Source organism: Eutrigla gurnardus, assembly GCF_963514095.1.
Source record: "Eutrigla gurnardus genome assembly, chromosome: 14".
NCBI lineage: Eukaryota > Metazoa > Chordata > Actinopteri > Perciformes > Triglidae > Eutrigla > Eutrigla gurnardus.
The window spans coordinates 13879785-13895704 of NC_139937.1; the positions used below are offsets into that span (position 1 = coordinate 13879785).

At 42.0% G+C, this 15920-nt stretch overlaps 1 protein-coding gene across 1 annotated transcript; it reads right to left on the bottom strand.

Annotated features, from left to right (window-relative positions):
• Positions 1-361: 361 nt before the first annotated feature.
• Positions 362-10543, bottom strand: dpys (dihydropyrimidinase). Its single transcript, XM_084026283.1, has 9 exons — positions 10224-10543; positions 8186-8344; positions 7747-7926; positions 6227-6416; positions 5818-5974; positions 5477-5618; positions 4794-4936; positions 2043-2250; positions 362-1548 (listed from the first exon to the last, which is right to left on the bottom strand). The coding sequence occupies exons 1-9, from the start codon at positions 10473-10475 to the stop codon at positions 1489-1491; spliced, it is 1491 nt and encodes a 496-aa protein (XP_083882409.1). The 5' UTR covers positions 10476-10543; the 3' UTR covers positions 362-1488.
• Positions 10544-15920: the final 5377 nt, after the last annotated feature.

Sequence of the window (15920 nt, forward strand, 5' to 3'; positions counted from 1 at the left end):
TCCCTGATGCTACGTGCACATTTAGTGGAACGCTCCCCAATGTAAAACCATTATATTACAATGCATTATTCAGATTCTGGACCAGCAATATAGAGTTTATAAAAAACACTGACATTTCCTCAGTCAAGACAGTAACCTTAAATAGCTCTTGATGAGCAGACCAGAGCTTTCCAATCATAATGTAAAAGCACAATAGTGTGCTTCTACTCTGAAAGAGGCCTAATCTTTTTCGGACCTATTCCACTCTAAATGAACAATTTCCCCAACTTTGATAAAATACTTTGACTTAAAATATTTACATTTATGTGTGGAATTATGTAGATTCAATATTTAATGTGAACGATTACCTCTTTAAAAAAAAAAAGATGAACATACATTCAGTGTATATTTTCTGGTTATTGATTTTTATTAAACATATTATTCATTTCTTTTAACTCCAACGATAATCCATAGAAGCCTGTAGAGAAAATCCAGCAGGGCACATTTTCTGGGATCCATGACTCGACTGCACAATCCCACACCACCGCTTCCTGTCAGAGACACGAGGAAGGAAGTGGTACAGCTCAAGGATGAGTAGGCCTTCTGTGACTCACACGCCGCCACTGACCCGTGTGGCAACATGATAAGCTCACATTATGTCTCAACTGGCCCTGCGGCATAATACCACGCCAGCATGCCAGCCCAATAGGAAGCTGCCACATGATGCTCGGTGACAGCCACAGACTTTGTTGTTGTTTTTTTTTTTTTAAACCATGGGAAAAAATGAACGCAGTCCATACATGGGCATAGAAGAAGTGCATATGATAATGTGCGATCCTGATGAATATGCAAACACAGAGTAAATCTGGGTCGACAAAGTAAATCTTCATACTTTCCTGCTCGTCATCTTAATGAATATTTCAACAAGGTAAAAGATGCTTTTGGGTGAGAAGCCCGTTACCAAATGCAACAAACATTAAGGAAAACAAGTGGAGAGAAAAAAAACCCTGGAAAAGAAGACATTCACAACTAAAGCCAGTTTTAAAAAATAAGATTTTATAACACAATTAAATGACAGTGATGATGAAAGATGCTGTTTTCTAATCACACTGGCTATTGAAAGCATGAAATGATGCACAAGCTCTATTTCCGTTCCTTGCAGTGGATTACTTGATTGCATAATTCATGTTAGAGCATATATCCTTTACAGCAGCACAGTGGCTTCTACCAACCGGTGTACTGAGCACAGCTGACCTGGAAACCTCACTGAACAACTGTAGCAAAAGGCATTATCTGCCAACAGATCAGTGACCTAAACATCAACACCACCTTTGCTGCACACAGTGGCTTAACTGGCTGCGTGATCTATAGAGGAGTTGCAGAAATATCTTGGTCATGTTAAAACTGTAGAATCCACTCAGAGCAGGTTCATCAGTGACTTTGGTTGATTCTGGATTACACTTGGTGATTACACGTCGTTGGAGATTTAAAGCACCTGTCGATTTCTGTTCATAGAGAAATGACTTTGCCTCCATAAGGCTTCCTGATCACAGCTGTTGGTTGTCCCACCTGCAGGCCAAAGCAGAGAGAAAGGTCATGTGACCTTAGTGTGCAGTTCCTCATCACAATCTGCTCCAAATTCAACATAAATCTGAATTTCAGTCCTCTGAAAGATGCTTAGCATATAAGCAATCTCTCTCTTTTTTACATTTTTTTAAAATCAATCAACTTTGGCACTCAAATAGACCCTTTAACATCATTAAAAAGATGCAATGTTTGAATGTTTTCACCTGAGACAACTTGGGAATTAAACCTGTGTTAAAAATGTTCAGTTGGCAGAATCAATACTCCAACAGTGGACTCAAGTTCCACAGAATTCCTTCACAGTTTAACGAGTTCAACTTACTTAAATGGTTGGTATAAAAAATAAACACAGGCGCGCAAACTGCATGCATACACCGTTCTATGCCATCATTGTATACCAACTGTAAAAACAGCTGAACCAACATGTACTAACTGGGATGGCATTTTCTAGATATGAAAACGTGTAGGGCTTCACTTACCTGATCCCTTTGCTTGATTCTCTTGTAAACAAACTCAGAGAAGGGCTGTCTGTGGACGAAGCTGCCGTGCCCCGCTGACACCTTCAGCTGCCCGGCGTCATAGACCACTTTGCCCCTGGAGATGGTGACGACAGGGACGCCGTGGCACTCCATGCCCTCGAAGATGTTGTAGTCCACAGCCTGGTGGTGGGTCTTCGCCGATATCGTCCTACCAAGACACACAGATTCAAACCACCTTTTATTGCTCATTTACTTTAGAATTAAATGTATTTATCAGATGAAAACCTCGGTGTTAATGCTGTAATCACAGCATGCTCTCTGAATACCGAGCTGAACAAAAGAAAAGAGAAACCTCTTGTGAAACCATCATGGATTCCGTTCCAGTCTGCCAAGATGTGCTCACACACGGCATTGACTTCAGCTCACTTACTTTGCAGCAACAAGCGATATAATGTTTTATTTACTGCTTCTGCTCAGAAGACGCTCTCTTCTCTCACAAGCCTGGACGTTAAAAAGTGGAGATGCCAGACAGGTTCCTTAACAAATTTAGCCTGGCTGCAATAGAGTTTATTGCCAGAAATGTTTAAAAATAATTTAAATTATTCATCTGATATCACAACTGGTAAATATATCAGAAGGGAGGAATTGCTTTATTCAAGATTTATGTCAAACTCATGAATACTCTCAATTGTGCTGCACCATGCTACTGCTATGATCTCCCTCCAACCACATAGACATGGAGCTAATTACATTTTTCTTTATTTAACAGGGACAGTATGTAATAATTACCATTGCTGTAAATGTGCCAAGTCAGCCAAAAGGCAGGTTTCCATCTGCAGTCTCTGGCCAGATGTAACAATAGGCTCCCTTCAGCGTTTTGTGGTATTTTTACTTAATTTCTGTATTATTATGCTACATTTACTTTTACTCCACTAAATTTATCTGACAGCTATATGTAAGAAAGTTTACACACAAGACATATAATGAAAAACAGATACACCTTGGCATTGATTTCAAGTTGTTTTGTACAGGTAGCATAGAAAACAATGCCAAAAGTAGTAAAATGTTATCAACCGTCAAACCAAAACAAGTAGCTGAAAGGCACCAAAAGACAGTTTACAAGTTTCTGTGTGCGCATCAAGTTCCCATTCATAGTTACTGTAAAATGACCCTACTGAGGATGTTACCTGTGTGCTTCCGGTAGGAAGGGCTTTCTGGAAAATCTCATAAATCTCTTAGAGGGAAAGCCAATTACAACGATTCATATTAAAGTAATCAAATGCTCTGCACGGTACGATCGATGATATCTAACAAATAAATCATATCTGAGTGAAAGTCAGCCAGTTCCATTAAACATGGAATATATTTTTCTTTGTTTCCCTCTCACTCACACATGCACATGGATTCTGGAAGACATGTCTTCCAGAATCCATGTCTTCCAGAATCCATGTGCATGTGTGTTTGTGTGTTTGTTCACATTTGGTGCACCAAATGTGAACAAACACAAGTCCTCATAATTCAAGTAGCCCAATTATGAGACAACTGAACGAACTTCCGAGGCGTTTCGCGATTACGCAACCGCTTGTGGCCCCTCCAGGTCCCGGATGTTGCGAGGCGACACTTGCGCCGAGGGCATCTCATTACCAAGTTTCACAGATGAATTCACGGCTGGAGCGCTCAAACGCGAGGCGCTGTCACGCTCGAAGTGGCATCAAAACATCTGCAGACGGAACGGAAGGCGCGCACGCAGGCAGGTGACGTCCGAGGACGACCAGAAGAGCCGTGAACTCCTCCACGAGAAAAGCAGTGAAGGTCTCACACGAGGTGTTTTTTGTGACCAGCAAATTATACCGGGGCGCAATGTGTTCTTCTCCAATTCACATCGGCAAATTAGTGACTTCCCTGAGGGGCTCAACCCAGATTCTGCAGCAAACAGAGCAGTGCAGTTACATGCTGGGTTACGTAAGATTCAGTGTGCTACAGTACACACACTGTCCTCTGTGCCTGCATCTGCATGCGCTCCACAGAGCAGCATACTGTCCTCCGCTCCGTATCTTTGTTGGGATAATATCGGGAAGAGGGAAAGAAACCATCACATGATCGGATTTTAAATAGACAGCCTTGTGATATTCTGAACCGGTTACTGAAAATAGCCTTTTTATGCTACTATGAAAATTGGTTTAGCTCCCACGCAAAATATTAGTCATCTCCTAAGATCCTCACCGTGACCCATCAGCATCATCCCACTGTGCGTATCTGGCTTAAGCTAGTGTGTTAAAATCCTTCCTTAAAAAAAAAAAGACCAAATATGGCAAAGAATGAATCGTTCCAACTGTTTTTTTTTTTACTGACTGATTCATATGTAAATGATGTCGCAGCTGTAGATAAGTGATGACATATCCTGACTTCTGGATAGAGCACAATCGTCTCACGTGGTGTGTGTGTGTGTGTGTGTGTGTGTGTGTGTGTGTGTGTGTGTGTTGAGGTGGCACAGGATGAAAGACACATCACTTCTCTTTTTAGTTGCCTGTATGTATAGCCTGCGTGCTTTACTGCAGAACTTTATGACGCTTATCTTATTCATTCCAATGCTGACACATGGGAGACGTACTTTCAAGTCTGCCCAATGTTTCAGCAGCACCATCTGCACGTCACATCTACAGAAGCCGCTGATAGCACTGCTGGAAATGTTTCTCACACACACACACACACCACACACCACACACCACACACACACACACAGGTCCTCACCTTGTCATCTTAGGGTCCCATATCACCACGTCAGCGTCCGAGTTCTTGGCGATACGGCCTTTCTGCGGGTAGAAGTTGAAGATTTTCGCCGCGTTGCTGCTGGTGACAGCTACAAATCGATTCTCGTCCATTTTGCCGCTGTGCTGAGGGAGGGAAACGCACAAAAGGAGCGGGTTCAAGTTAAGGGGGCCCACAGTGGAAGGGCGACAAAATAAAGAATTAGCAGGCGAAAGGTCAGTGCTTAACTGCAGCAGCAAGCAACCCATTTCTGCCAGAATATCATCGAATGTGTGATTTGTAAGCACTGAGGAATGGGGTAAATCTTCTCAGTGGCCCCCGAGGGCAGTGGCACGGAAACACAACAGCAATGAGGAAAAAAGCAACGGTGGCTTTCTGCAGAAATCTGCAGCTCCGAAGACTTTACATTAAAAGTTCATGGACCTTTATGGAAAAACACAAAAACTTGATATTTCAGTTCAAATAAAATGAGAAGAGCAGAATTATTTAAAAGAGTATTCTTAGCCACACCTAACACTGGGGATTAATATACTGTATGTAGGATAAACTACCAATAGCAGTAAAGGGGCCCCTGTAGGACCCTTCTAATTTAAAGTGACACTGTGCTGAAATGATACCAATAATTTGGTGTAATATTAAGGTGCGTTCATATTAGTAGGACGCACCACTCCTTTCTCCCAGATGACAGACATCCTGTCCTCCACCCCGTTCACGCCGTTTGGGATCTTGGTGAAGTCTTCTTTGCCGAGGGCCTTCTGACACACATTGAAGGTGCAGTTGTCCGTCCCCGTCACACTGAGATCATCACTAGCACATTGGATGGATGAATATATGCAGGATGGATGACAGAAGAGATGTGGGAATTAATAAATAAATAACAGCCACACTTATCTAATCACTGTTTAAGTTAATATGCAAAGTAGCCCATATCTGTGAAGTAGTAGCTTCTTTTACACGCTAAATTACAAAGAACACGGTTTGCTGCTAAACTTTCTGATCCACCTACTTGGCCAGGAGGTCCATGAGGTACCCAGGGGTGCTGGGGTCCGGTCTGAGGGGAGGACCCATGACAAAACCAGCAGCGTGGCCCCAGTCTTTGTGCCAGCAGTGGGTGCCGTCAGTGCCCAATCCAGCCGCAATGGGCTCCCCGAACACCACACGCCCTGAAGACAGGAAAGCAGGTCAGAGGTCACATGACCACAGCGGAGACATGAAGAATAAACCCTTCAGGAGCTGATGAGAGAACCTCGGCTTTAGAATTTGTATTGCTGCTATAAGCAAAAGATTTTTTTTTTTATTATTATTTATGAAACAAAAAACATTCAATATTAATAATAAATATGAACACCGATGTTGGTTCTGGCCTCCCAACCGTGCCCTATTTCAACAACAGGTGGCAGCAAAGCCACACTCACCATCTCTGCGTGCATTAGACACCACCTTGGCAGCAGACTTGCTCATGACGTGGACCACGTACAGCGGGCAGTTGACAGCGTTGGCGATGGTGATGGCTCGCTGGGTGGCCTCGGCCTCCACCTCCTCTGGCCGACACATTTCATGGCCCTCTGGCCCCGTGATGCCCAGAGACAGCATCTTCTTAGCCCCCTGCCGAGTCCCAGCGGGGTCGGGGACAACAAGACAGCATAAAGGTTAAAGGAGAGAGACGGGCCGCAACAACACAGTGTCCAAGCAGAGAACGCTCCACTATAACTCAACTATAACTCGACTAATATTGTAAGGAGCATGTGAAACATGAACCAACACGTCAAAGCGGTGCGTAAAACCATGTGTTTGGTTGAAGTTGACTTCCTTGTTGTTTGCTGTCCGACAGACACCAAAACCAAAACATATGTATGACAATAATTACAAAGTATAACAATTGTTTCCTCAAAAAATTTTCCCCTTTTCTAAAACCTAATATGTAGAAACAAATTAAACTTTTCTTACAAACTGGGTTTGCTTGTTTTGTGAAAGTGACAAAATACAGAAATGAACACAAAGCCATATATATATATATATATATATATATATATATATATATATATATATATATCCAAGATCAGAAGTCTTAACACCTATAAGGGATTTGGGAGGAGTTATGCTACATAAAGTGTGCTGCCTGCACCACTCATGGGTGTACATCCATTGTATTTAATAATGTTTTACAGCTAGAGAACCCAAACAGAAGTTATATATATATTATTTTCTGTGGCAGTCTTATGAAATACGTCATCAGTTCAGAATCAGGCTCATAAGTAATCCTCTGGAGGATCGAGCTGTTTTTAGAGTCAGAGGGCCCAAAGGACCCCAAACAGAACATCTGCAGCAACAACACCCCTCCATGCTTACTACACAATCCCAGTGACAGCATGAATCACATGCTCCCCACCACAACAGGCCCGACATTTGTTTAGCATGTGCTGCCTCCTAGTGGTGAAATGTTGTCATTTGAAGGGGGAAAAACAGGTGAATTGTAAAATACAAACACACTTCTGAGAAATAATTGGCCATTTTTGACGAAAGCCCTAGAGCCGGCACATGTAAATGGACTAACACATTTAATGACACTGGTGCTGTTCCACGTACGACATATGGAACTACATGTGCTGAGAGAGACCTATGTGGGGTTCTTCAGGGTAAATGTTCCTGCAGTGGACATTGGACAAAACTTGCCTTCGGTATTTCATCACATTGCTTTCGTTATTTGCTCTACCTGCTACCATTCAGTGTCAATGGACCTTGAGCCACCTGGGACATGCAGGGGAAACACTGCATGAGGACACGTCAATCAGGGTCGACCTTGAACGCAGCATTGTTTCTGGACTGTGGTGTGTTTCCATAATAGACATTATTAATCTGACCTGTTAACCACATCTTCAACATTAAGAGGGACCTGATTTTGTGACACTATTCAGGTTTCCATGCTCCGACTAACCTCTGCGATCAGGTCTCCGTTCTCAGCGTGCACCTGAGCTATAGCTCCCGTCTCCTTACACTGGGAGAAGGAGGCGTACAGCTCAGAGTCCGTCAGCATGAACACGTCTTTGTAGGCCATGAACATCTTAAAGGAGTTGACTCCCTTCTCTTTGGTCAGTATCTGCATCTCCTTTTTGACCTGGAGAAGCATTTGGAGACCCAAAAAAACGAAGGATTAGCTCTAAGAAGCGTTGGCTAAGAGGGTGGCAGACATATTCCAATGTGGTGCCTGCCAACACAATACAAACACAAGTCCTATTTAATGTTCTTATTCCTAACAGACACTGGGATGTGGTGCAGTTTTATTCGGCATTAGCAAACACACCTGGAAACTAACACTTTGCCAAAGTAAGTTTTTTTGTGTGTGTGCATTTATTAACAACGATCTGCTCATTCACCTCATCACTCCACCATGTGACGGCGACATGCAGCGAGTAGTCGCAGCACACTTTGGCATCAGCCGTCTTCCGCCAAGAGTCGTAGGCCTCCAGGAGAGACTTGCCTTTTTGGGGGATGACAAAGTCCATGATCATTGTGGTCCCTCCTGCTAGAGCGGCCTGGTAAAACACACGTTACCACACACATGCAGGTTAAAGAGTAAAGCTGCTTCACGTCACCGTGACACCTGAATTATAATACGACTAACACAAGCTGACACATACTGTATTTGATTTGATTTTTATTATGAGGCATGACAGCCTGTTATCATTTGAGTTGTGGACAAATAAACAAGCATGAGGAACTTATTGAATAAAGTAATACAGTTTGTTTGCTTAATGTTCTTTAATTTAAACGTATTTTTAAACAGCTTCCACATTTAATATGTGCACCCTGTCCTCTTATGATACAAGCGTAAGTTAAGTCAGACAAGTTGAAAATACACTTCTGGTCACAGCCTTCAAAATAAAACGCCATCATGCACATCAAATTGAAGATAAATACAGCGAGGATCTGTTTTTGCCTGAACTCCTTCAAAATACTGTTTATTACCAGCAAATTTGATACATTGATAGATAATGTAGTTATTGTAGCATGTAGTGATGGAAAGCTATACATTTACATTTAGGTCATTTAGCAGACGCTTTTGTCCAAAGCGACTTACAATAAGTACATTTGTCAAAAGAAGGAAACAAGGAAACCACAACGAATCATTGCCGATAAAGTAAGAGCTAAAAGTAGAACAAGTGTTAGGTCCTCATCTGAGTAAACTAGTAGTTCAAGAGCAACAGTGCTACGATCAGAGTGCTATAGATAAGGGTGTTTTTTTTTTGGGGGGGGGGGGGGGTCATGCTAGTCGAGGTGAAGTCTGAAGTTCAGACTTCACCTCGACTAGGTGACTCACCTGTGACTCACCTGTTCAGACTCTGAACAGGTGAGTCTTGAGCCTTTAAATCATGTTTGCTCAAATACTGCACATTATTCAAATTTCAGGTGCTGGTACTTCATCTCCATTTTATATTATTTGGTACTTAAGAGGCAACTATCACTCCCCGCAACATTTATTTGATGACTTTAGCTGCCAAGTAACTTGCAGGTTCAGCATGATAAAACAAAAATAGTAAATTCAAAATATACCCTGCAGGATATAAAGAACCAGCTGCAACATTAAAATTATGTCCATGATAATGTGTCAATAGTTTTAATCAAATATGATAACAAATATGATAATATACATTATTCTGCCATGATATACCTTCTACTTTTCGTATATTTTGATGCAAATATTTTTTTTTTCCTCAAGTAACATTTTGAATGCATGGATTTTACTTGGAATAACGTCGTATTGCTACTCAGACTAGATTTTCTGTGTAGCCGTCTTTCTTTCTGATTCTGATGTGACACAAGCAGGCAATGAAATACATATCAAAACAGCGCCTTAATGTGAAGGCAAGGCCGCTTAACTTCCGCTGGTATTCTGTCGGGCCATGTTGAACCAGAGACGGTGTGGACAGAGAGAGATATCCCCCTGCGAGAGCCGGTTTTCTGTATCTGTGTTACGTGGGTTTCGCAACTTCCCCGTGAAAACGAACGTGAGCATAATGTTGACCATATTAATTCGCTCCGTAGTCCCCCAAAGTAAACGTTGGACCATTTCATTTTTCAGACGGACGCCTTCGAAGAAAATTGACTTTGCTCGAGATCTTTCTGTGTCAGCAACACGGTATCGCGAGATCTAACATTTGCGAACGCGCTCGCTAACTAATCCACACCACTCAAAACGCGGAAGAAGTACGAGAGAGGCGACTACACCGTGACCACGCCCACTGACGAGGCCGGATGGGTAAGCCATTTCAACCCGTTGGAAGAGCTTGTACTGAGGCATCTTTGCTACGGAGCGTCTCTGGTTTAACTTGACACACTCTGGAGTGCGAGGAGGAGCCCCTCCTATTCCCCCCCCCCTTTCTATCTGTAGCGATGTAAATAAAACACGCTCACCTTGGTTCCGATATAGAAGTCGTCCACAGCCTTGGTGCCCATGAACGCCAGCTCCATGTGTGTGTGGGTGTCGATGCCGCCCGGGATCACCAGTTTGTCGGTGGCATCGATGACCCGCACTCCCGCCGGGACCCGCAGATTCAATCCCACTTCAACTATTTTCCCATTTTCAATGTAGACGTCGCTGATGGCGGAGCAGTCTTCATTCACAACTTTACCTCCTTTTATCAGGATCCCGCTGGGCTCGGCCATCCCTGCTGTGCACAACTCAAGAGTGTTGGGGTATTTTTTTTTAAAAAGGGAAGTGAAACCGGTTTCTCCGACCTGAAGAGAAGTGTCAACGCACCATGTGTGGCGTTCAAAAGCTTAACAAACGTAGGTCAGCTCCAAAGTTCAAGTGAGGCGGGGATGTCCTAACAGAGTTCAACGATCCGCCCCTTCCTAATGATTCACAGTGATTAACACGTGTATGCTTTCAATAACATGGATCAAACAAAAAGTTCTATTCAAGATCAAATCAAATGTATGCAGGCATGGCAGTAAACATCAGGAATCTTGAATTACACACAAATTTGATCTTCGCGCAATTTATAGACATACATTTTAAAAATTTAGGTCCCCAGAAAAACAGTTTCGGAAGCACTGGTGTAGACGATATGTATGGTACCACGTCCCCTTCAAGCAGGGACATTCAGATATTTGGAGGGGCTGAAAGCACCAAAGTCACCTGACCCTTTTATCCCTGGCAAAGGCACCAATTCATGCATGAAGAGTATAAAATATAGGGATTTTATCTTGCACTACTAGTGATGAAGGCGTCCCATTCTCTCCTTACTGAACAAAGCAGCCTACTTATTTTAACTAACCATTATTTTAGAATACAAATGAAAAAAAATACCTTTACTTATGCATTTTTAAAGAATTGAATGTTAAAATGATTGTCACTTTCATATTAGCATATGTAATTGCACACTGCTTCGCATGGTATGTAGCTCACATTTTAACCATGTTATATTCATGGCACAAGCAAAGAAAGAGAGGGAGAGAAAAAAAAACTTTCCTGACTGAGATTGAAGTTATTTCGGGGTCGAAGTGGAGCTGAGAAAAAAAAATGTATTTATTTTCTTCTATTAGTAGTGGTGTGACAGGGACGGCTAAATCAAAGGAGGGAGGGAGGTGACTGATGCTACCAAAGCTGTGTCCTCCGTCCAAAGATCAATCCAAGAAGTCAAAAGAAAATGGTCTTGTGATTTATTATTATTTTTTTTATATTATTATTCAACCTGTAGCCTAGACGTGTTGTCTGTAGGATATTAAGTCGATTTAATTGGTCATTTACATTTTTAAGAAAACTAATCTGAAGCTTAAACATACAAATTGCCAGCAGCGAAATGTGTTATATATTTCTAGTATTTTGTCTTATTTAAAATATGTGTTTTAAAGTCATCTGTAACAAGTTCTACTAACGTTTTGATGAATGCTGAAACACGTTAATTTCCCTCTGCAAACAAGTTTACACACACATCCATTCTGCTCACGTTTCATGAATGAGACCCCAATATGTTTTAGATGAGTCTCCATGTTCCATGTTTTCACTACCTGCGTGTTAAAGTCATTGTAAGCCAGACCCAGAGAAACCTGAAGCCCCCAAAAGAGCCCCTAACAGTTCCACCATATTCATATCATCATACAGGGAATTCATGGAAATCAGGGGTGTCATTCAGAAAACCTGTGACCACAATTAGTTCAGTGCCAATTCATTCAAACACTCTACAGAGGCCGGGAAGCTGACTGGTCAAAAAAGTGATTGTATGTTTATGAATTGTTTGTATTCACCATTTAAAAAAAAAAACGAAAGAAAAATCCCCAAATTCAGCAGGCTTCTGATAATGCTGTGATATCCCCGGAGCATGCAACTGCCTCTCTTTCATGAAGAGTTGTTAGCCACTGGGAGAGATTAGCATTTTACTGCAGTGGATTGGTTGTCGGCACCGCATCAGTCCAGACAACTTTTCTCATCCATTAGTGTATTACGAAAACAAGACACATTGGAGAGACAAAGATGCGTGCGCTGGTGAGATAAGCGCACGCACAGGGCTTAGGAACACCTAACCTTCACAGTTGCAATAAACAATAACATGTGACTTAAGAGGATTTACATAAGATGAGAGGAGTAATCAGAGGGAGTGAAAAACCAATGAGGCAGCAATGGCATCTCCTCAAAAGTCTCTGTGCTGCTGAATGAGGAAAGTTGCCATTCCGCTGGATTTAGACGAAGGCTGTTGTTATCATTTTATTTCCTCTACCAGCATTACGAACCAACACAGATGTCAGTTTCTTTTCTTTTTTTTTTTCTTTCTTTCTCTCGACTGCATTCAAATTCAGAGAGCGCAGCTCTGAGCGTTGACAAGGTAAAACTCTGGCATTAGAAGGGCATAGCATGCACAAAAAAGTGACATAAGATAATGCTCCGGCAGATTATCAGTGCGCTCTGCTCAGGCACAAAGAGGCTTGTTTACGGCGTTGGTGCTGAACTTCACACATCACACTGCAGCTACAGTAAACGCCTGCTAGAGACACAAGAACTCAGAAAAAAAAGAAGAAAAGGGCCAGATTATAAATCTGTCCTTTAGTTTTAATTGCTATTTGTACTTGAATCTTTTTACTTGCTGCCCATGTTGACCAGCACAGAGGAGATGTTGTATCTCAGTGGCTGGTTAAATAAAGGGTACAACAGACATTATAATAAGAGGAGATTAAATAATCCCTTGTTTATCCTGATTCGATTTCATTTGAATCAAACTGGATAGGAGAAAGAAATGCACCGACTATGGCCCAATTCCAATACACCCATTGCCCTAGCCCTCCATTAGGCTTGTTGGGATGTAGGGGTAGGGTGTCCCCATTCTCATTGCTATGGAGAGCTAGGGTGACCTCACTCTTTGGTTAGCCTACCAGCCTCCCCCTGTCGACTGACCACTCACTTCCTGGCAGACAGGAAGCAGCAGGTGAAGACCAGCACATATGCCCGTCTACTCTCTTTAGACCAGCGACTAACGCTCTGTTGAACTCATCGCTAATTGACAAACGGCTCTCCAACCTGGATCCGAACATGCTCCAAATCGTGGGGACGATAGTGGACTTCAGGGGACGGCCCTGCCCTCGCCCAGAGGAAGATGGACGTCCTGTGCCAGCTGTGGATATTGTTCTACACGCCCACCACGACTTTGTTGAGTCAGGGAACAGGCAGGGAGATCCAGGTCACGACGACAGTTAATCCACAGGGCACAACACACTGATGAGTAATTCACTCATCCATGTTGTTTGAGTATGTTTCTGGACTAATTCATATCCATCGGTACACGTCACTCTTATTGCACGAATGTTATGGCACTTTTCATCACAATGCAGGTCATGTATATCCAGAAAGGGTGTTTCTGTCTGCAAGAGCTGCACATACAGCCACCTTCATTTGCTCTATCGCTGTACTGCTCTTGCACTCGTGCTTACAGACTTGCATCATATTATATATAACCAATGCATTATTGTTTGTGCATATATCTGCTGTACACCTTTTTTTTGTATTTCTAACAATTTATTTTACGTCATTTTAATTTTTGATACCTGTTTACCATTAAAAAAAAAAACCTTCTGTATTTTTGCTTTAGCAGCAGAGGTTATGTTCATTGTGTGTGAGGCAGTGACCTGATTCAATTCCTGAATACATTCTGTATATTCATGCTCACAAACGAATGGTTGGGGATTGCATTACCACTAATTGTTGCCCAGATGGCAGTGTTCTCCTCAGGTTGAAATGGAAATGTGACCCGTGCGTGTGACTGCTTAAATATTTGATTGTACAAAAATAAAACGCTCATTGCAATTACCACTGTGATACGTTGGTCCAGAAGTATCATGTGAATGGATGAGATAAGTATGATTTTGTATGATCTTATGTGATGTATGTTGAGCAAAAATTGAGTAAATGAAGGTTAGTTTTGTATAGAATGTATTTTATGTTTAAAAGATCCCAGATATTTAGATCATGGTTACAGTGAGTGAATGGTGTTGTTTTAACCAAATATCAGAAGTGTCATGCGTGGCATCAGCTGAATGACGTATTAAGTGGCAGCTGGCAGCCTTAAATAATAAAAATAAACATCCATGTAACAAGGCTTCAAATGTGACACAAAGTGATGTAAGATTCCCTGACACTTTGCCCACGAAGACACTGGGAAGTCTGCAGCTACTTCAAAACATTTGTCAGTCACATTGTTGCAGCTCAAGCATCACAAGGCAGCTGTTAAGCAGACTCTAAAAATGTTAAGCTTCCAACAATGGGAGGCAGAAAATGTGAAGGGAAACAATTAAATTACGCCTTGCATGAAGTTTGCTTTTCATTTTGTGAGGCAAATTTAGTGCCATGGTTAATCATTATGCTGTTGAACACGATTTGCAAAAATATTCAAGAGCTTTATGTGCCTCAGTGCCCCTTCTGTATTGAAAAATAATGGGCCTCTATCCAATTAAAAACTGCATTAAATCTCTAAAGTATTACATGCACTTTACTGGTATCTCTCTGATTAGGCTTTTCTGCATGTGCAGATGCTGACAGCACACCGAGAAAGGGAGCTCTGACTGACTGCTCCCTTTTAAATGTAGCTCAGGAGTTCAGGATTTGCGCGGATACAGAAGGTGCATGCATGTATTTACGCTGGGGGGAAAAAAAATAATGTTTTCCCCTCAAAAATGTGAAATCTGGGAGAAATCTCAGATGACGTTTTGAAGCAAGAATCAGAATGAATAGCTGCTTCATTATGTCTGACAGTGCACATTTCAACTGTATTTGTCACGTGATTCAGCTTCAGGTTTTGGTAGCACTTTGACAAAAAGTAGTTGATCGAGGTGATGCTGAACGTTTCCACGTCCTGACGTGCACTCAGATGTAATAATAACATGTTTTTTGTATTCATAACAGCCCTTATGTTTTGATTCTAGCATTGGTAGGCAGTGATTCATTGTTCTGCAACAGAGGCAGCAGTCCAACACGTGAATGGATGATTTATGTGACCATCTGTTTTGTTTTGATCATGATCTGATTATCTCTCTTTTTGTGTGATGACTTTGGATGTCAAGACCCATTTTGTTGCACACACACACACACACACACACACACACACACACACACACACACACACACACACACACACACACACACACACACACTGTACACCCACACACATGCGCATTACAACTTTGGAATAATTGCACTGCCTCTCGATCACTGTCTCAAAAACCCCACAGTCCACATCCCTCATTCCTTTAAAAAAAAAAAAACTGACCAAATTATGATTACCAGTAACGAGCAGGATAGTTGCACAACCGACTCACTCCCCACTATCTATTTGTGTTAATTAAAAGATTTGCAACTACATGTGTCTGCAGATAATCAAAAATGTCTGTCTGCAGCGGCACTCCCAGATGCATCGGCACTCCAGAGCTCATTTGCTCGCTGCGATCTCGTGTTTGTTTAGAATTAATCAATCTACCCACAATTGAGTTAATTAATTAGTGTTTTAATGCTACTCTTTATAATTGCAGTCAGATGAGTGTGCAGACAAAGCAATCACATTAATGCAAATACAACAGATAATTGTTATCCAAACTTCCTCGGCAGCAGCAGCAGCAGCAGCAGGG

Bases quoted from the DNA above. Each gene is read 5' to 3' on its own strand.
- dpys (XM_084026283.1), bottom strand. From the start codon at position 10,475: ATGGCCGAGCCCAGCGGGATCCTGATAAAAGGAGGTAAAGTTGTGAAT. The intron at 6,417-7,746 runs GTTAGTCGGAGC...GGGACTCGGCAG, and splicing joins ACGGAGACCTGATCGCAGAG to GGGGCTAAGAAGATGCTGTC. The intron at 2,251-4,793 runs GTGAGGACCTGT...GTGTCTTGGTAG, and splicing joins TGGGACCCTAAGATGACAAG to GACGATATCGGCGAAGACCC.